This window comes from Dipodomys ordii, unplaced genomic scaffold (genome assembly GCF_000151885.1).
Source record: "Dipodomys ordii isolate 6190 unplaced genomic scaffold, Dord_2.0 Scaffold26, whole genome shotgun sequence".
Taxonomy (NCBI): Eukaryota; Metazoa; Chordata; class Mammalia; order Rodentia; family Heteromyidae; genus Dipodomys; species Dipodomys ordii.
The window spans coordinates 226,729-248,599 of NW_012267242.1; the positions used below are offsets into that span (position 1 = coordinate 226,729).

Sequence of the window (21,871 nt, forward strand, 5' to 3'; positions counted from 1 at the left end):
AATACAAGAATTGCATACTTTTCTTGGGTCAAAAATCATGGTGAGAGACATTATCTACAACTGAAGGTTCAGGGGAGAATACTTTTCCAATGACCAAGGATGGATGAGAAGATCTAATATCCAAGGATACATGGATGTAGTGGCCACTCTACCTAGAAAACTCTAGAAACCTCAATACTGACTATGTTTCTTACCACTCATTAGAGCTGAGTTCCCTTGAATATCTCCAAAGGTTTTCAATTCAACCCTCTATACATTGGGAAAATTCCTGTGCTCTGATCTGGGGTCTGGAGCAGGAGTATAGCGTAGGATGGAGAAGGGCATAAGAAGAAGCTGCTGGGCCCGAAGGCAGGAGATGCACCACCCACAGAGAGAACATACTCTGACCCTTGGTCCAGAGAGCAGCTCTGCAGTGCCACTCAGCCAAGGAAAGAAGGCAGCGCCTGAGCGCTGGGGGAGGTAGGGTTTCTCCATCTCCTTTTTGAAGGTTCCTTCTACCTACCTTCCCACCATCTTGATGCCCATTCGGCCTCTGGGGAATAGGCTGGCACCGAGCATCCTGCCAGCTCTGAGGCTGGCCCTGACGGATCCGGGGGAAGGCAGACGCACAGTCAGAAGCCAGGTACTGGTACACCTTCCAGGTCTTGCCAAAGTCTGAAGAGCGCTCAATCAGCATGCCTGCAGGCATGGGACCCTAAGAACAAGGACAGAGCAGGGCTCTGAGAGACCGGTGGGAAGGAAGGATTGTACCCAATGGGACACAATCACAGGAAGATCATCCTAGTAGGGTGAAGGGAGAAAAGAAGCTGGAAACAACACGTGGGCTGAAGAACATCCAGGTTCAATTCACCACAGGCCAGAGAAGTCTGTCCCTACGGGAACGGTGGAAAGTTAACTACAACAATCTCTGTATTCCAGAAGACTGGTCCATAGCCCAGGCCTCCCAAGCCAAAGGTCACAATGAACTTGAATTATTGCCACAGCCTGAAACTCCTGTCCAGCCTCTGTCCTGGTGCTCCAAACCATCTTTCACCAGAAAGATCTTCTAAATGATGCTCTGATGGTGATACCTGATCTCAGTCTACACAGGCCTAACATGAAACGTAAGCCACTTGTATGGCACAACATACTGTGACCCCCTGCTCCTTCTCAAGGCAATTCCATCCAGTGACTTCCCAGCATGCACCTCTTCCTCTCACTACAGGTTCATAAACTCCACCTCCCATATAGATCCCGAGTAAGGCCCGTCTCTCTAGCCTTAGTGCCTCCTCTCCGTCATACTTTTCTAGGAGCTCCATCTGATTCCCCCCTTGTTCATTCTCACCTCAGTCACACCTGTCACCATAAAGAACCTTCTTTACAAAACAGAATAGGGTACCTATCACTCCAACCCCTTGTAGCCTACAGCCAGCAAGGCCAGAGGCACATTACTGCCCCAACCTTTGGGAACCCACATCTGTACTGTGTATCCTGAATGCCTGACATAGAGCTTTGGGATTTAATGTGAGCCTGTTGGGTTTTTAATCTTCTTTTAGTCCAGTCCCTCCTTTCCATATCCTTATTTCTCCCTTTTCCACTGGAAATGTACCAGTTACCACCATTGTCTGTAGGGAGTATGTAACCTGGATTAAATATATATATATATATTTCCGTCATTTCTACAGGGGTTCATAGCTGAAAGTTTGTCTTGACTCTCAGAAGTGACTTTGGATTTGGCTGGAACTGTTGGGATAATGGGGACTCTTGGAGATGGGCTAAATGCACTTTGCATTTTGAGATGAACACCAGCGACTGGGAACTGGGGAAAGAATGTCACGGCTTGGTTCTTAAATGTCCTTCAAAAGCTTATGTGTTCAAGCTTGCTCTCGGCTGATGGGGTGACTGGGAGGTAGCAAAAACTTTAGGAGGTAGGGTCTAATTTAAAGTCATTGGGGACATAGTCTTGAAAATACATTGGAACCTGAGCACTTCTCTTCGTCTCCCTCCCTTCCCCTCTTCTTCTCCCTTTCCTCTTCTCTCTCTGTCTCTGTCTCTCTGTGTGTGTGTCTCTCTCTCTTTATCTTTTCTCTCTCTCCTTCCAGGATTCCATGATGTAAGCAATTTATCCCTACCACTAGCTTTCCACCATGACATCTGTCTTTACCACAGACTCACAGTGAAGGAACCAACTGGCCATGGAAGGAAACTTCTGAAACCACCAAGCAAAATAAATTCCCTCCTCCTCCTAATTTTCCTCTCAAGTACTTTGTCATGGTGACCAAAAGTGAGCTAACACATCCACTGCTCCCAAATAAAAACTAAGCTAGTGCCAGAATGAGTGTTCCCTGAGCCTTGCCTGCCCCCTCACCTCAGGTCAGCCCACCTCCACGTCAACCAGCCCTGCGGCACCCCACAGCATGCCCTCCTCAGACCCTTTGAACGCATTTTCCTTCTGCTTGGAATGTTCCCGCCCCCTTTCCCATGAGTTCCTTCTCCTCTTTGGTTCTCAGTTCAAATGTCATTTCTTCATGCAGATCTTTCTCTTATCTGTCTCATGTGCCCACACATGCCTAGCCTACCCAATTATTTCGTATTCTAGCATCTTCTCTCCTTCACAAATATCACCACAATTTTTAACTGTTTATTTGTCTGTTTCCTACTCTAGTTTTCATACTAGGACCAGGACTTCTCCCTCTTGGTGCTGTTATTATTGTGGGTGGATAACTTCAATGTAAAAGCTGCCTTATGCTCTTTAGGATAGTTATCAGCACCCCTTCCCTCTACCTACCAGGTGTCAATAACATGCCCACAGTTGGGAGGGCCAAAATTGTCTCCAGAATTTGTCAAGTAGCCTGTAGTGGAGGGAGGGAAGGCAGGATTGTCCTTGGCTGAAAACAGTATAGTAGATCTATTAGATTATAGACCCTCTCACCTGTATTGCTCACAGTGGTTCCCCAGAACCTAGAACACAATGGGTACGTAGGATAGATGTGCTGAATAAATGGTACACCCTTAGTCACTCCCTCTACACATTCACATCTATGAATTCACCCCACATCAGGTGTGCATTTCCTTGTCCCCACCCCACCCCAACTATATATTATCTCCTAGCCTTTGCATTTGCTGTTCTCTCCACCCAGAATGAACACGGCCCTTCCCCTGGCTATTACTGGCCTTTGGAGTGTCATCTTCCCCCAAGTGCATTGTCTGACCACCTCTCCCACACTCCAAGGCAGAGCCAGCCAGATGTGCCTCCTTAGCTCACCAACACATCTTCCTGCCCATGTCTCAGAATTCCTCACACTTCCTCACTGCTGGGTCTTTGTCTTTCCTACTGTAGAAAAAGCAACTTAAGGACTGTGACTCAGTTTCATTCATCTTTCTATTCCTAATGTCTGACACCAAACCTAACACACAACCAGTGTTCAGTAAGTATGTGGTAAGAACCAGTGCATGGAAGAACATAAATCAATGAGACCATTTAACTGTATCCAAGTGAAACAAGGCACCAGTGGCTTAATCCTAGCTACACAGGAGACCAAGATACAGAGGAACACATTTTAAAACTAGAAAAGTCTGTGAGTCTCCATCTTCAAAATAATCAGCAAAAATCTGGGCTAGAGGTATGGCTTACGAGGTAAGAACCATTTAGTCAGGCAAGCTGAGTAAGCTCAAGACCCTGAGTTTAAACCCTGATACCAGGAAGAAAAAAAGAAAGTATCCAATTGAATGTTGCCCTTCAAATCTGTCACCTTCAGAGACTGGGCATATGTTCAAATGATGCTGGCATTTCTCAAAATACTTTTGATCTTTTCATAGGGCATGGCTCTTAGAAACAACTTCCTCAGTCACATAAGAAATTAGGTCCTGTTACTTTTTACTCCAAGTTCATTTTTGACTCCTGAAAATACTACTGCCTTTCCTGATCATCCAATCCTGTTAACCAAACTTGATCCTTTCATACTTGACTAATTATAAATAAAAAAATAAAATAAAATTTCTGAAGGAAAAAAGAAAAACCCATCACTCTCTAAAAGGAGTATCTAAGGTTGAGCTAAGAGAAGATGAGAAAGCACTTTGGGAAGTTAAAGCACTGCATGAGTGGCTTGACTATGGAGAGAGCTGTTCCACAGATGAATGCTTCACCGAGGTGAGTGCCAGGTGCTTGGTTACATGCAAACTCGTCTGCAAAGTTACTGAAACAGAATACACCAAGAACAGACAACCGTGCAATGAACAACTGTGTTAGGCAGGCTGTTCACCGCTGCGACAAATATTTAAGGAAAATAAGTTAAAAGAGAAAAGATATACTGCGGTTAATGGCGTCACAGGTTCCAGTCCATACTCAACTGAGCCAACTGCTATAGACCCGTAGTGACAACAACCAGTGGAAACAAGTAGTAGGACAAGGTAGCTCACCCTACAGTTGAGATGAGGAAGAGAGAAAGAGACAGAGGCACCCGGGGAAAGATACAGACTCTAAGGATGTATCCCCAGAGACCTACTTCCTTCAACGAGGCCTCACCTCAAAAGTTTCCATCACCTCCCAATATGCCATGACATTATGAATCCATCTATGGATCAATCCATTGTTTATCAGAGCCCCCATGATCCAATCACCTCTTGATGATTGAATCTATCAGCTGGGGGAAAATCTTTAACATATCAGTCTTTGGGGGGGGCATTTTGTATCCAAACCATAATAGCAACCAAGCCCAATAGAATTAGCACTTGGCTGAATTGATTAGACAGGTTAGAGATGTGGGTTACAGCCAGGTACCGGTGGCTCACGCCTGTAATCCTAGCTACTCAGGAGACTAAGATCTGATGATCATGGTTCAAAGCCAGCCCAGGCAGGAAAAGTCTGTGAGACTCTTATTTCCAATTAACCACCAGAAAATGGGAAGTGGCACTGTGGCTCAAGTGGTAGAGCACTAGCCTTGAACTAAAGAGCTCAGGGACAACGCCCAGTCCCAGAGTTCAAGCCCCACGACAGACCAAAAAAAAAAAGATATAGGTACAGAAGGGATGAGAATATACAGACGTTTCAGAAGTACCACTGCTCTGCCAGTCCTCATGCTGTCATTATGATGCAGGCCCTGCCTGGAGGAGGCCAGCCACCCTGCGTGTGGTGCTATTATCCCAGCCCAAGGAGACAAGAACGCTGTGCTTCTTTATGGCTTGAGTCCAGATGGCCCAGGTCCCCTCTCCTATCTACTGCTATCCCCCAAAAGCATACCTTAAAGTCCATCACGATGCCCTGAAGCTGAAATCTCCTGTCCAGGTCCAGCTGCAGAGAGACGGGGCTCACATCTGGGAAGACAAAAAGTAGGAACATTAGGCCAGAAGTTTCCTACTTTCACAACCCTACAGAAGCGCCTGGACTGGACTAGGAAGTCTGAAACTCTCCAACTTCGACTCTCCAATTTACCTCTGGGAGAGGAGTAGACCAGTACAATTCAACTCTTCAAGATCTTCTCTGCTCTTGCCAAATTCCCTCCCCGACCATCACCCGATGCCTCTAAGCCTGAGTGGTGTTCAACTTGTCTACTCAACAGTTCCTTCCATGTGCCACAGCCGTGGAGACCGTGGAGAGTGCGGTAAACACAGCCTTCTGCTCACACACTCTTTCCTTAATCTCGACGAACTCTTCCCCTTTAGCCTCCAACCAACCTCAAATATACAGCAGTGAGGTTCCACTTGCCTACCTTCTGCCACGCCCCCCCCTCCCCCAAGCCGGCAACACCTCTACAAGTCCGGTCCCCTGTAGGTGGCAGATTCTCACCATTCTGTGACTGCCACCAGCGCACGGGGCCTGACGATGAAGCCACATTCTCCACTCGGTGGCTGTTGTAACTGTGAGGCAGCCTGGAGTCACACTTGCAGCATTTCATCTGCCACTGTGGGAAGAGGAGAGGGCAGAGGTTAGAGGGTGGGGGATCCTCACGAGATCCTTCCAGACCCCTACCCATACCATCCAGGGGAAGCCTGCCCTCCAGGATCCACTGGCATTATTGATCCACTTAGCAGGATGAACTTCTTAACATGGCTATTGGCCATCTCCTCATTCCATTCTTCTATGTCCCTCCTAATATACAGCAAGGGAAGAACGAATGGATGTTGTGGCTGGGAAGAGTTATACGATGGTGGGGAAAAAATTATTGGTACATACATCACCTTAAAGAAAAACTTAAGAAGAATGCTGTGTGTAAAAGCAGGGGGGGAGGAGAAATTCACATTAATTTAGCATTTACATTCTAGACAGCTAGGCCAGAACGTCTGATCTCATTTTATCCTGGAATCCAGGGGAAATGCTGAGAACCAAGCAAATGAAAACAAAGACATTTGGGATTTTAGTGCTACCCCATTTCATTGGCTCAGTTTTCTCCTCCAATTGAATTAGACTGGTCATCCAGTCATTTAACCAATATCAAACATACACATTCATACACACACACACACACACCCTTTGCTGCTTTATTCCCTAACACAGAGCAGACCCACACAACATATTTAATAAATAAATCAATGGGTGAATGAATAGTAAATGCTTGGTGGATGCTGGTTATTCTTAATAACATTATTGATAGAACTTCCTTCCTGTAATCAGGGAGTTCAAAGCAGGGGCAGGGAGTAAGGAAGTAATCAAACATCAGTATTATGTAGTCCCAGTTACTCAGGAGGCTGACTCAAAAAGGACAGCTTGACCCCCAGGGCAAGGGGTCAGCCTGGGCAATGTAGTGAGACCCTGTTCCTTGGGGGGGGGGGGGAAATTGAGTGCCTACTATGTGTGAAGGTAATTTCAATATATGAATCTATTACATTTGACAGTATCCCTAGTATCCCACTTTACAGATGAGAAAGCTAAGAGGTAACAGGACTTTCCATTGACTCTTCACCAATGTCAGCACAGAGCGGGTCCCACACTGCCTTCCTGCCTGCCTGCCTGCGTCTCTGTTTCTCTGATCCTCCCTGCCTCTCATCTTCCATCTCTGGTGCCTCTCATTTCCGCTAGAAAACAGCGTGAGTAGCAGACCCTGTGGGAAGCATGGGAAAGCCTGGCCATTTCTGCCCTTCCCAATGGGCTCTAAGAAGGGCTTTGCTGGCCCTGAAGATAACCTTGGGAAACCTATGGCAGGGGGAAGGCCTCTGGACTCGTTAGCTCTTTCAGTGGACCAATCCAGCTCCTCCAGGCTAACCCAGCTCAGTCCCCAGAGCTTTGTCCCTGCTGAAGTACCTGGGAATTTAGCATAATCCTTTCTGGGCAAAAGAAGGCTCTGACTGAAGTCAGACTCCACTTAAGACCCTATTTTGGTCTCTGGCCATGAACATGCCCTTCTCCACACTCTCCATTCAGCCTAGGGGCAAACTTTTCCACTCCTCATCCTGTCTGCACTCAGCACATGTCCCAAGGAGGGACAAGGGCCAGCTGCCTTCCGGCATCCATGCCCTGTCACCATGGCGCCCTGCCTTTGGCACTGCTGGGCGCTGATCCTAGCCCTCCCCTGGCCAGGAAAGTGCCGGGGGAAAAAAAGGGCTCTTTCTCTGAGTTCTGGGACAAAGAAATAGAGACTGCAAAAATGCCCTTGATGCTCCCAAACGATGGAATATTATGTAACTATTAAAAAGCTTACAGAAAAACAAACGTCTACTTGCTTGGAGAAGTGATTATACTAATGTTTAATGAAAAAATGAAAGTTTTGCATAAATTTATGTATACATTATGACCTTACACACACACACACACACACACACACACACACACACACACACACATTAAAGGAAGAGAGGATGTCTGGGAGGAAATAGAGCAGAATAGCAAGTGAAACTTTATGAAGTTTCTGAGCTTCATTCTTTTTTGACCTATACACATGACACCTATATGCTCCGTTGCCAGTTCAACCTATTATCTCTGTATAGTAGGATCATCGGTGGGTTTGTCCTGTCATTCTTATTTTTTAGTATGTTTGAATATTTACATCTGAGTGTCCATAAATTTTTATCCTCAGAAAAATAAGCAGCCTTATAAAAATTAAATAAGCTAAAATGTCCAGAGTATCCAGCATGGGCTTGTTTCCCGCCTGTCTCTGTAGAACAGGGTGGGGGCCTCTGTGCCTCCTCCATGCTCCCTTCCACGTGCTCAGTTACTGATAGAGGCATGAGGTGGCCTCGTGGACTTATAAACCAGGTGCTGCTGATCATAGCAACATAGCTAAAGAAGGGATTTCAGCTAGCCCTGAGAGGCATGCTAAACCAAGGGCTTCAAACAGGTATGCTAAGTATCTCTGCTTGTCAACGGGTTAGCAAGAGGGAGGCTTGAAATAGAGCAGCTATGGCAGAAGCCCATGTAAGACACACTGTGCATTTCTTCTTGTTCTCTGGGCCTCAGTTTCCCATTCTGTTTTCTGACGGTGTGCATATCTGTAGTGTGTGGATACATGGAAGGACGCTTGCATGTGTGTGAGTTTCCATGTGAGGCTCTTCTTCTCACACATTACATGCCTGTGTCTCTTAGCAGTGATGGCAGCTCTGGGCTGCAGCTGTCTCTAGCTCTGGGGTCATTTGGCCAACGTTCCCCTGGCTGTGCTACCTCAGAGATGCAGCCCTATTATCAATTCAGCCTGTCAGGCATCCAGCCAGTTTGGCTCCTGCTTTCTCTCCAGCTGGAAAGACTCAGCCTTCTCTTGGAGCTTCTAGATGCTCAGCAAGTCTGGCCAGAAGACAACCCCTCCCAGAGCAGTGGAGGAGGGCAAGCGAGTATGCAAAGAGCCAGCAGAGGCCTGAATCACAGTGGAGAGGGATGAAGCAGGAAGGTACATGAAAATGAAAGCTTTGTGCCTGTGCAGAACCCAGGGCTAACTCTGGAGTGAAAGAGAAAAACAGCCTCTGGTTATTACATGGCACAACTTTCTCCTGTCAGCGAGACACGGGGCTGCCTGGGTCCATTGAAGAAGCCACAGAAAGGGCCGTAGCCACCAGTCAGGGCCAAAAGAAGGAAGCCAGGACTAAAACAAAGCCAGTAGAATATTTTCTTTTAATCTAGCTGGTGGCTCATACCTGTAAGCCTAGCTACTCAGGAAGCTGAGATCTGAGGATCATAGTTCAAACCAGCCCAGGTGAAAAGTTCCTGTGAGATTCTTATCTCCAATTAACCACTCAAGAACAGGAAGTAGCACTGTGGCTCAAGTGGTAGAGAGCTAGCCTTGTGTACAAAGAGGCTCAGGGACAGAGCCTAGGCCCTGAGTTCGAGCCATACAACCAACCAAAAAGAAAAAAAAAATAGCTAGCTGTCTTCAAGTAAAGAAGCCATTTCCTCCATGCTAGCTTCCTTATTGGTAAAATGCAGGATTTGTGAGATAAGGAAACCCCTTCTACTATTAGAATTCTCTCTTATTCCAGTTTATAAGCCCAGAATTCCAGCAAGTACACAAAAGAAGCAAAAGACAAATAAGACACTGGCCAAATATCTTTGTGCTGGGAAGCTCTCTTTCCAGCAAAGAGGCCAGTGGAGAGGGAGTGGGGTGCCGGGTCAGCAAGCTTTCCGTAAGGTTCCAGGAGTCTCTCTCTGAACTACCATGGCGATGTGCACTAGAGATAAATGACAAAAGTCAGAGCCTGCTGCTCCTGCTGGGCGGCAAGAGGGTTCTGATGAGTTGAGTCATTTTCAACTCCATGTTCCTCATTATCATGAAGTTATACTTTGACCAAATTCTCAATATAGCCCAATCTTCACCCACACTATGTTTAAGTTCAGACAGGTCATTTTCTGAAGTTGATTATTGAGATGATATATACCACACACTTTCAAAATTATATTACACCAGCCTATTTGCTGAGCATTACACACACACACACACACACACACACACACACACACACACACATTTATTTTATCCTTCCAAAATCTCTGTGGTAGGCATAAGACATTTTCCAAATGGTGGAGATCCTCCATTCTGTAAGCCCTACAGAACTTAAGAAACATGCCCCAAGCCCATCGAGTTTGTAAAAGATGAAGCAAGGATTCTGGTCCCAGTCATCCATCTTCAAATCTACCTGTGCCATTCTGATTAGAGTCACACAGAGATTGCATGGTGACCACTGGAAACTGCAAAACTAGAAGCTGTCCCACACCCTAGAAAGACAGCATCAACTCCAGCTTAGAGGGATCCAACATCAAAGATGTCTCCCTAGTCCTGAGTGTGAAAGATTGCTTTCTCTGTCTGGGAACGCTGCAAATTCCACCAATAACAATAAATTCCTGCCCTGGCCAAAAGCAGAAGGCCTAGGCTGGGAATGAAGCAAAGTAGGCTTGCAAGACATTGCTCAGTTTTCCAAGGCCTGCACCCAAAAAGAGAAATGGAATGAGAATTCAGGACAGTGCTATTGTGAGGTCATTCCAGGTGTCTCTAGTCTTCCCTCTGTATCTCTCCCCCATCTTCTGTCCTTTTAGATCATAAGCCCCACTTCCTAACCCATAACAGCTAAGACCCTAGAATCATATAGTCCACAACCCAAGTTTGTCTACTTTCTGATATCAACTCTTTCCTCTCTCATATCTCTTTCTATTTTCTGCCATTCCTTCAAAAATGACTCATTCTTGATCTTACTCTCTCAGGATCCTTTGCAAAGTCAGAGTTAAGATTTTGATAAATGAATCCTTTCTGGGGTATAAACGGTTGCTCGTAGGTTGACATGGTGCCCTTCCTTAGGGTGACTTCATTTAAAACAAGGAATACAACAGGACTTCACCCAAACAGTAAAACCTCAGTGGTAGGAACCTCTGAAGATTTAGAACTTCTCAGAGCTTTTGGAAAACACGGACGTCAATATTTTGGTGAGGGACAGGGATCAGTATATTTATACAAACACAACTGCCTAAAAATTAGCTTTTACGAAGGTCAAGAAAGCAGACATTTGCAAAACAAAGCAAAGCAGAGGCCGTTAATGTGGGCACAGTGGGTGTATAGGCACCTTACATGCATGTGTACATGTGTATGTTGTAGAAGAAGGGACCTCCACCTGGTTACTGCACCCTTTTCTCCAGCAAGAGATAAAAATGAGGCCAGGCACCAGTGGCTCATGATTGTAATCCTAGCTACTCAAGAGTCTGAGCTATGAGAATCATGGTTCAAAGCAGTCCTGGAAGGACTCTTATCTCTAATGAATCACCAAAAAAGCCAGATGTCTCTAAGAAGCAGGCAAAGACCCCAGAGATGAGCAAATGGTAGAGGCATAGTAACCAAACCCCATCACTTCCCAAATGGGAGGTGGTAGTGGAAACAAGAGTTAAGAACTTTAGAAGGTCACAGTCCTTCCCTAAGTGTCAGAACCAAAACCAGAAATAGAGAATCTTCACCCCCCAATCTGGTACACTGACCATGAGTGCTCCAAGATGGATGACTTCAGTGAGTGCTTATCCTGGCCAGCAGAGAAGTTCCCAGGAGCCTGAGAGGCAGATGAGGTTGCTGCTGTAAGCAGACACAGCTACCAGGAGGCAAGGAGGGGGAAGGGGCCCAAGGGAACAGTTAGCATGTGCCAGGACCAGGCATTCACTCTGCACACTCTGTTACACAATCTTCAGACAAGCCCTTGGAGTAGATGCTAGCATTGCTTCCATTTTTCATCTGAGCTCAGCGTGGAGAGTCATCATATACATTTTTGCCCTTGCCTTGAGCCTGAGGGAGCAATGGTGTAGTGGATTTAGCCAGGAGTTATCCAGGAACTGAAAGGAAGAAGGTAAGGCTGGCTGGGAATGTAGCCTCAGGCCTTTTCGGTAAAGAATAGACTAGACCCAGGCCCAGACAATGGATGGGCAAGTGGACTCAAAAGGGCAAAGTCCGGGAGGGCAGGGAGGAAGTGCCATAAGGTAAAGTTGGTCAAGTCTAATGTCTACTACAAGGGTTACAGATGGATCCAAAATCCACAGAAGCAAGTCCTTGAGGCCAATAAAATTAACCACTGAGACAGAATTGGGCAAAGAAGGTAACTTGCAAACAGGCTAAGACTGGTTTGCCAGAGAGAGAGAGAGAGAGAGTTTTCTAGAGGTCAGGAACTAGGAGAGACAACTCAGGGACTGAAAAGTGTCCCCAGGACTCTTGCAATTCCTATTCTGCCAAGTCTGGCTCCAGTTAAGGGTAGAAGTTAGAGTAAGTGAGACAGAAATAACCGAGGGTCATAAATCCCCACTACACTTGGCATTTATGCCACATCAGCAGCAGGCAGAAGGGACTTGGTGATTCTGTCCTGGGCTCAGAGCTCAGAGCTATGTCACCCCTGCATGGAAATAGAACAGAAGCACCAGCCAGAGCCCTTTGACTGGAGGGAATGGGAGCTGGTAGACTGGGGTGAGGAGGAGCTGAAGGGTAAAGAGGTAGAAACTAGGGGAGGTAGGTCTGCCTCAGGCCGCCCTCATTCCCAGCTACAGCTCTCCCATGCACTTCCCTGTCTCTACTTATAAAACCCAACATCTGAGTGTTTTTATCAGAAGTCTGGCATCCCAGCATGCACCTAAAACCTTCCTGTAGTTCATAGGAATAACAAGAACCACCTCATTAGATATTGTGATAATTACTCAGAATATTTTAGAAGCAAGTCTTAGCATGATACCTTCGACATGCAACATGTGCTAAATAAATGAGTGATCAGTGCCATTACTATTATTTAAAAGGAACATAGCCTTAAAGATGGAAACTAGAACTCAACGTAGTTAAAAGTTGAATTGTTAGTATTTATTGCACAGCCACCACTGCCCCAGCAAGGGTTTGGGGTATATTTGTACAGAGGACTAGACTCGACTCTCTGGGCCTCCATATGTGTTCATCATTGGAAGCCCTGGACAAGGACAAGAAGAAGGGCAGGCGTGTGAGGGAAAGGAATAAAACCAGACAGAGAGATGAAAGGTAAAGGAGAGATTGCTGGTTGTTTGTAGTCATCTCAATCCCAAAGAGTATGGGTACAAAGGAGGGTCTTTAGGGTCCTCTAGACCACTTCATATAATACTCAAAGAACAGGGTGTGATTTCTTAACCAAGGTCATGCCCTATGTTAGTGGCAGACCTGAAATGACACACCACTCTCAAGACACTCTAATTCCCTCTTTTCTGAAAAGCTACCTAAATTTGCTTCTCTTGCAGAAAATGACCAAAAAAAAAGAAAAGTTTCTCAGCTTTCACAGCAGAAAAATAACTAAGATTTATCCATCCCCAGGGTTGCAAAAGTCTAGACTTCTCTTTTGCAAGCACCCTGTTTTGCTCTCTCAAGAGGCTACTTAAGAACAGAGAAAGCAATTGGCTCCGGGGAGTAGCTGAGAGAGGCAGAGGACAGGCCTAGGATAAGCCAGAAGTCCAGGCCTAGCAAGAAAGAGGCCTGTCCAGACACGGCTGGGAGCAAGGGCGCATTGTCAGCCTGGGGCTGATCTTTCCACCTTCCAGAAGATGAGTCAATCTGAGAAAGAGAGCCAGCCGAAGCCCATCAACTTCCAGACAGAGGCTTGATGGTACATAATTTTGGGGGTAGGAGGAGGAGGAGGAGGGGGACAGCTAAAATGACTCTGTTGCCTAGAAAGCTCAACACTGCCAGGTCCCCTGACGGTGTGGAGTAATCTGGGTCCACAGGGACGAAGTCTGTGCTTTACCCAATCTTGTCAAATGGGTTTTTTCCAAACCAAGTGGGTGAGATGCAGAACTATGGCCCTCTCTGCTCAGCACCTCCAAAGTCACTACCTAGTTCTACTTGTGATTAAAAATAGCCAAGAGAACATTGTGGCCTAGAAGGACAAGGGAGAACTAGAGGCCACAGCAGATAGTACCTTCCAGATCCTGAGGACAAGGACAGTCTGGAAAGGGGAAGCCACAAGGGGAGACAGGACAACACTCAGTAATTTCAATTTGGTAACTACAAGGAGCAAAGAAAGACCCTCAGCATGTTGAGAGAAAAGAAAAAGTTCCTACAAAAAAATAATAATAAGAGGGGGGCTGGGAAGGTGGCTCAGTGGTAGAGTGCTTGCCTTGCATGCGTAAGGCCCTGGGTTCGATTCCTCAGCACCACATAAGCAAAAAGAAAAAAAAAAAGCTGGAAGTAGCGCTGTGGCTCAAATGGTAGAGCACTAGCCTTGAGCTGAAGAGCTGAGGGACAGCGCCCAGGCCCCACGACCGGACCCAAATAATAATAATAATAACAAGAAGAAGAAGATGATTCACAGGCAATGTAGAAGAAAAGACATGACAGCTCTATGGAAAAGCCAATTGTCTATTAGGCAATGGACATCATCCAAGACTTTTAAAGGCTCGATATTTTTTTTGCGGCGGGGGGGGTCTGGTTGTGGGGCCTGAACTCTGGGCCTGGGCGCTGTCCCTCAGCTCTTCAGCTCAAGGCTGGCACTCTACCACTTGTGCCACAGTGCCACTTCTGGCTTTTTTCTTTTTGCTTATGTGGTGCTGAGGAATCGAACCCAGGGCCTCAGGCATGCAAGGCAAGCGCTCTACCACTGAGCCACCTTCCCAGCCCACAAGGCTCGATATTTTTTCAGCTCCTTTTCAAGTTGATGGGCTGAAATATGACCCTCCCTGGTAACCCCACTTCTTTACTTATCTCCCTGATCAGATCCTTTAGCAATGTTTTCTACCTTACCCAGATTGATAAACCCTGGATCACCAAAGCTAACAAATGAGTAAGTTGCTGTGTATACAGGACAGTAGCAAAACAGTGCTCTCCTGAAAAGGTCACAAAGATCGTAGCTCGGAGTCCTTTGAGAGAGGGACTGTGGCACAACTTAGGCCATACTATAGCAAAAAAAACAGTCAGAGCACACACCCTAGATCTCCTGTCTGTTTGTGCTCAAAAAGCAAAAAACAAAAAAAAAAGGCACATTTAGACACCAGAAACCTAACATTTGTCCATTTGTTCATTGCCATGATTTGAAAATTCATTCTTTGAACTAGGTATGGTGGCTCACGCCTTTCATCCCAGAATAAAACAAGGTGAACATTGTGGCATAGGCCTATAATCCCAGTTATATATAATCCAAGAGTCAGAGACAGCTGAAGACTATGGTTCCAGGCATTCCCCAGGCAAACAAGCAAAAGACCCTACCTGAAAAATAAACTAAAATCAACATGAACTAGAGGCATGACTCAAGCGATAGAGTGCCAGTCACTTGGCCAGTCAGTAGGCAAGTTCCACCAAGCCAGTGATCTGAGCTTATGTTTGTCTTTTACTTTCCCACTCCCCATACACACAGGGCCTGACCTGTGCCAAGTATGCTCAAGGCATCCAGCTGGCTCAGTGGCCCCATCCCATCCTTCCTTTCTCTAATCCTAGAGGCCCTATAAGTGGAGCCTTACCTCTCCATGCCGGGTGCAGTAAGTCTCAGGCTTGGTCAGTCCACAGGTGGACGAAGCTCGGAGAAACCGGGTCCTCCCAATGAGCAAGTCCCCAACAGGTGGATAGCAGGCCCCACGGGAGCAAGCGTGTTGGTCACAGAGGAGGCTGGGCAATGCTGAAATCACAGAGGAGTCTTGGAGTAGGAGCCAAAGAGAGGAGGGCCTAGCTGCCCATCCCAGTATCCCTCACGCAAGAGAGATGATGTGTGGAAAACGGGCCCCTCACCTCACTCATGCCCCTGTGCTCTGCTACTAGTAATGAGGCTAGTTTCACACCTTATCAGCCCAGACTTGAAAAGGAGAGGAGGAGCAATACAAGTGACCCTGAAATATGACATCTACATATGGCTTCTAGAATCAAGCTGGAGATGCGTACTTGGCTACCAGAACTGGTCTACACCTCTTTAGCCTGTCCACAGCCTAGAGGGCTAAGTCATTTGGGGGGACACTGAGAGAGGTCCGTGTTATTCCTATTCTTTTGTCAGCAAAGGTGGTCCCACCGATTTTATGAATGTCCAGCTATAATGTACTGGTAAATTAAGAACTCTGGAACATCTTGAGAGGGAGAAGATGGGAACTAAACCACACAAAACCTTCAGGAAGTTAAGAAGAAGGCACTGGGGATCCTTTCCAAGAAATAACAGGTCCTGGTGGATGGGAAGTGATACTCACCAAAATACAGGAGAAGGAGCTGTCTCATTATTAGCCAATGGGATCCTCAGAGAGGATTTTACCTAGGACAGAGCAAAGCAACATGGGTAAAAAAAAATGATACAATCCCCCAGGGAACACCGGCTCCTTTCCTTGTTTCTGAACTTGTTTCTCTCAGCAGTCTCCAGTAAGGGTCATGACTGAGGACATTTCTCGCAGTAGGTATATTTATCTGGAGCCAAAGGCTTAGAAAATGCCAGAGCTCTAGACCTAGAGCCCAGCTGGCATGTATGTCCCAGGATGTCCTGAGAAAACCTCATCCCCTCTCAGACTTCAGCTCATTCTCTGGATTGTATGAGAGAGAAGACACACTGCCCACCCCACAGGGTCGTGTGGGCAGTAGGAAGAGGCAGGGCCTTCACTGGAGAAGAGCTATGGGAAGGTCTAAGATTGTATATCTGCCTCAAAGAGAGGACTGGTCTTTCTCAGACCAGCAACTACAACTTAGCCCAGCCTTCAGGCCCAAAGGTGATCAGGTCAAAAGGCTGCCGACCATTGTCAGAGTCTTCAGTATCACCCAGGGCCACACTGAATTGAGTCTTGACGGTGGGACCACAGTTCTGGGCTAAGTAGGTGATGAGGAGTTGAGTAAGCCTGATAGTTTCAAGGACAATGGAAGAGGATTTCATCTGAACTGAGAGCAACACAAAAATGCCTCTAATTATTGGCAGGGAATCCAAGGGTAGCTAGAAACAGAGATTAAAGAGAAGCTTGGGTTCTGAGAGATGACCTGCCCTTCTCCCCCCCCCCCCGGCCTCCAGCCCCCCAGAAGCATGCTCCATCAAAGCACTGTCTCCTTGTGCTTTGGATTGGAGATTGCTCTACTCCAAAGTCAGCTACCAGCTCTGTTAACTGAGGTGGAGCTGAGAGGTCAGGTAGGCAGGGGCACAGGAGGATCTGGGGTGAGGTGGGGGGGCATTCCTGGCACCTTTCTATTTTTAAATCCTAATGCATCAAAAATCATCCCTTCCAATCCCCTCCCCGGAGAGAAAGGAGCCAAGGTTAGGCACAGGGGGCTTGAGGTTGCAGGACTGATGATGGCATCCCTGATTTTGCCAATGCGCTCTGCGCTCCCAGCCCAGGGCACTCTGAGCTGGTCCACTACCCATTTCTCTCTTGTGCTCACCTCAGACCTGAGTCTGCTTTCTTCTGAATTTACTGAGTTGCTTGTGTGAAAAGCAGCAGACATTTTACCCAAGCATTTAGAGGAATCAATCAGGGTTTACAATCAGGCACCCAGAGAGACTGTCTTCTCCCCACCCGCACCCCGCCTCACAGGTAACTTACCTGTCCAGTGCTGCCCTCCTTTCTCCAGACTGCCTTTCTGAGAGCTCCCTTGGAATGTAGGGGGGTCTCCTCTCTTGGCCCTGGGGTTTTAAACAAGAGCCTGTGGAGACTCCCTGGCTGGGCGTAGCCCCACAGCAGGGCAGCCTCAGGAATCTGGCAGCTGCCACGCCCATCTGACGTCACTACTCCTCACCCTTAGGACGGGACTGGGCAAGTGGGTCTGTCCTAGAGACCTGGAAGCAAGCACCACAGTGCCCACCTGCTTGTGGGACGGGACAGCCATCACTGATCCTTAGACCAGGATTCTTGGGGTGAGGAAGGGCCCTCACCTTAGCTGCAAGCACTGTGCTTGGCATTTCCCAAGACTAATACAGGGGTTCAGCTTGCTTTTGTGTCCAGATCACTATTGATACACCAAGCAGAAGACACAAAGGATACGCCCTGTAGGCACTGTTAGAGCCCCAGACCTGTCATTGTGCCGGGACCCTGGAAAGCACCAGACCCCTCCCAGGGGGGAAAAGTGGAAAATCCCGGCTTCCTGGGGGAATTCAGTGGTGCCTTAAAAGGATCAAGAAGCTCAACTCACCCAAGGGGAAGTTTAAGAGACATGAACACAGAAAGGCTCCGTGCCTGGCCTTGGGCTCCCTCCGCAGCCCTGGCAGGAAGCCCAGGAACAGGTAACTACTTGTGAGTCACACTGCCCCACCACAGGGAGGGGTGGCTTTGGAGCCCCTCCCTCCCAGGCAGGAATGCCCGCCTGGGGGGCCAGAAAATAGACCTGACCATCTAGGTGGCAGAAGGAAAGGCTGAACAGAGCTGGACTAATAAAGTCAAGGCAGAGTTCCCCTGGCCCCCACTGCCAGCAAGCTTTGTGTGGGGCGGGCTCCTGCTTAGAGCTCCAGAGCCACTGTAAAATATATGGTAGAAACAGCCCCGGATGGAAAGGCTGTTCTAGCACCCCCTTCCCTCCAGTTTGTGTCAGAGGGCTTTGAAAGGGAGACCTGGTCTCTGATTTGGCTGGCCTTGGAGAGCCTACACCCGCCGCATGCTTTTGGAACATTGTTGCCTCAAAGACACCATTGAAAGGCATCCCTTTAATTTCTCCACTCCCGTGTGTAAGTGGCTTCTAAGCAGCAAGTTCTCTACCATGAAAGGGATACACAGAGGAATTGGTTAGAGAACCCTGGGTGGGGGGTGAGGGAGAGACATTATTCTGTGGATCAAACTGAGCATGTCTAATTTTCAGGTTCTAATCTAGCACAAGTTCAGGTTTAATGGGGGGGAAACTGTAATTAGCAAATGGACGATCAGTTGTCTAGATGTATAATTGAGATTCCAATAAATGTTAGTCTCTTGTTGTCTGTCAGCATTCCAGTGAAATCTTCCTTAACTCAGCAAAAGGGGTAGGGGTGGGGAGAAGAAGCAGCGTCCCTTGATCAGACCCTGTGGCCTGTGGAGAACAGAAACAGAAGAGCCCCTGCCCCAGCCCAGCAAGCACACTGCCCAGAGAAGAGTCACCTCTGACTCCTATGCATTTTAAACCCTTCTACCTGGGTCTCTTTCTCTCCATCCCTACCCCCCCAATTCCCTGAATTTAAGACTTTAGGAAATTTTCATCCTCTGCCCATCACCAGAGGATGTGACAAAGAGCTCACTAATAATTAGCTCAGCCAAAGAGGGCAGGTGTTGCAATCTCCATTCCTAAGTGGGGGAGGGGGAGGGCAGGTCTCACCTGAAGTGGGTGAGGCCCTTTAACCCCCTCCAACCCCCCCCCATTCCACTTTCTGAGGCCAGGAGCTCAGGTAAATATGCATTTGCTGTGTGAGACTGCACAAGCTGGGGCAGGTTCCAGCATGGTTTGGCTTCATAGGAAGGGAGCCCTCAGTTACTCTTCTTGGGCCTCCTACACACTCCCAAGCAAACTTCTGGAAGCTGTTTATTCCGACCTCCAAGAATAGCCCCACTCTTCAGAAGCAGCACCCCTTCCCAAGTTCAAAATCAGACCCTTCAGAAGTAGGGAGCAGGGTGCTGACGCAAGCCCAGTGTGTTCAAAGATAGAGGCCAAAGATCAGTTAGTGTCTGACTAGAGCTAACAAGGAGGGAGCTGGGGACATGGCCCAAGCACCCTCTGGATACCCTTTTCCTTTTCCCCAGGTAACCTCTCCCCCCCCCCCGCCACCCCCCATGCTTCCAAGTTCTCATCTCCCCTGAGCCTTGGCTTCTTACCTAGGAATGAAGTCAGGAGTCATTCTCCACTCTTGTTTTTATTGCAGCCACACCAACAGACCAGCAAATTGTATTAGTTCTCCTTCCTTCTACAAGTAACCAGAATTCACTTCTAACCTCCTGGCTGAGCTGCTCTGCCCTGAATTTCTGCCACCGCCTCCCCACTGGTCTCTAGTCAAAGCCAAACACAACAGTCTTCTCCCCTCTGCTCAGAAACCCTGTGTGAGCTCCCCAACTTGCTCAGAGCTAAAGCCACAGGGTGGTAGACAGAGTCTGGGAGGCCTAACAGGGCCAGAAGCACCCTGCATGCTTCTCTTCCTCTACTGCTTCCCCTCCTTGCTGTGCCACCAAAACCAGAGGCCTGCTTCTACCTCAGGGCCTTGTTCTAGCTGATTCTTTAGCTTAGAACGCTCATGCTCTGGACATCTGCAAAGCTCTCTCTTACGCACTCTCTCTTCTTTCTGGATCCTAATTTCTCTATGAAGCCTACCTTGACCATTCTGTTTGACATTATAACCAGCTTTCCTACCTCGTGTTGGATGCACCCCTAGCACACCCGACTACCCCATCTGCCCTACACTAATGTTTAATGTTTTTGGCAACAAAAAATTAACCTACATGATTTACCTATTTATCATTTTTATTTTCCATCTTCTCTGACTAGGATGTAAGGTCCAAAGAGCCAGGGATTATCATCTATTTTATTCATTCTTGTTTTCCAAGTGCCTAACACATAGTAGGTGTGCACTATTTGTGGAATGAAGGAATTCACTCTGGAGTGTACATTATATCACTTAGGAGCCTCCTATACCTTTTTGCCCAGCTACCTTCCTCAAAGAGGACAGCCCAAGCTGGGCTTTTGGTTGTCAAGATGGACTGCTAACTGGATAACTTCTATATCAGTCCACTTCAATAGAGTCTTTCTTTTGAGGTTTCTTCTCCAGATCACTGAAATATCACCATATTAATATAGGTGTATGTTCTTTGTGCCTGTTTATCAGTCACTCCAGACACTGTTCCTGCTAAGTGTGGGGGTGGCATTAGAAACCGTCTCCATTATCCATCTGCCAGGCTCAAACTAAGCAAGTCACCAAGAGAGATCAGCCAAGATCTGATCAATGAGTAATCAGGTGATGGAGAGCAAGGGAGAGAGGAAGAAGAAAGGGAGAGAAGAGATTAAAAGATGAAGACAGGGTCTGATCCAGGCTACGACACTGAGGCATGGAAGGAAGGGGCACCCAGTGACTCAGGTACAAGTACCACTGAACAGAATGAGTCATGACTGAGTCTTTGTCTGTGGGACCAAGGGTGGGTTCCAGCAATAACCCCAGGATATGTTCCCTGTGATTTAACACTGGCGTGGCCCTTTACTGCAACCATCCAGACAACTGGTCACCTTTGCTGTGTCCCTCACCAGGATCCAGCGAGAAAAGGCAGACCTTCCACAGGCACTGACAGGAGCCATCCACAGGCAGGAGCCCGCAGCAAGCAGGGAAGAACCTGGGGCTGCCAATCATGGAGGACACACACTTTTCTTTCCATTTAACCTGCCCAACCTGAACGGCTGCCTAGCAGAAAGCCACGCACACTAGGCTGGGCCTGAGGTCTTGGGGAACTTGGGCAGCTGGCCTAAAATAACTGCAGATAACATTTACTGCTGTGCCCAGGTACCATTCTCAGCCCTTTCCGTGTATTAACTCATGTAACGCCAACACTTGGCCGTCCTGATTTCACAGATGAAGAAAATGAAGCCCATTTTCAATAACTTGGTCCCATCTAGTAAACTTTGACTTTAGCTGGATCAATTAGTTCCAGTACTCATGTCCTTAGCCATACATAATGCCACCTCTCTCTCCTAAATACCCACCCTCACGAAACCTTGAACAGAGTCCACTGTACTCTAGACTTTATGTCTCCCAAGCCTGGTCAAGACCCAGTAGCTTAAAACATTTCTTTGTGCCCTTGTTCTAATCCTTGGAGTACTCAGCCAGGGTTCCAGAGGTGACAATGCAGCTATGGAAACATCCAGAATAGACACTGTGAGGTGTCTCCTCCTGGGTTTTCCATATTGACAAGTCCTCTTGTGTGGCCACCAATGGACAAGGTACCTCCCTTCTGAGGCTTAAGCACATGCCCACACAGGTCCCCCCTCCCAACCCCCTCACATAATCCAGGAGCTTCTCTGAGTGAGCATGCAGGGAGGGGAGGGATGACAGAAAAAGGGGCTAGGCAAGCATCAGGGGTAAGCTGACAAGGTCAATGCAATGATAAGAAGGTGAGGGTTAGAGG

General features: G+C 47.5%; 1 protein-coding gene across 1 annotated transcript in view; it reads right to left on the reverse strand.

Annotated features, from left to right (window-relative positions):
- Lamb3 (laminin, beta 3) overlaps positions 1–21,871 on the reverse strand; it is a 139,526-nt gene that overhangs the window by 21,068 nt on the left and 96,587 nt on the right. Inside the window, exons 5-10 of the mRNA XM_013015191.1 lie at positions 17,357–17,436; positions 16,031–16,092; positions 15,320–15,474; positions 5,765–5,879; positions 5,219–5,292; positions 503–694 (exon numbers count right to left, since the gene is read on the reverse strand). Coding sequence (XP_012870645.1) covers positions 503–694; positions 5,219–5,292; positions 5,765–5,879; positions 15,320–15,474; positions 16,031–16,058 — 564 coding nt within the window. The 5' untranslated portion in view covers positions 16,059–16,092; positions 17,357–17,436. The remainder of the gene's footprint in view (positions 1–502; positions 695–5,218; positions 5,293–5,764; positions 5,880–15,319; positions 15,475–16,030; positions 16,093–17,356; positions 17,437–21,871) is intronic.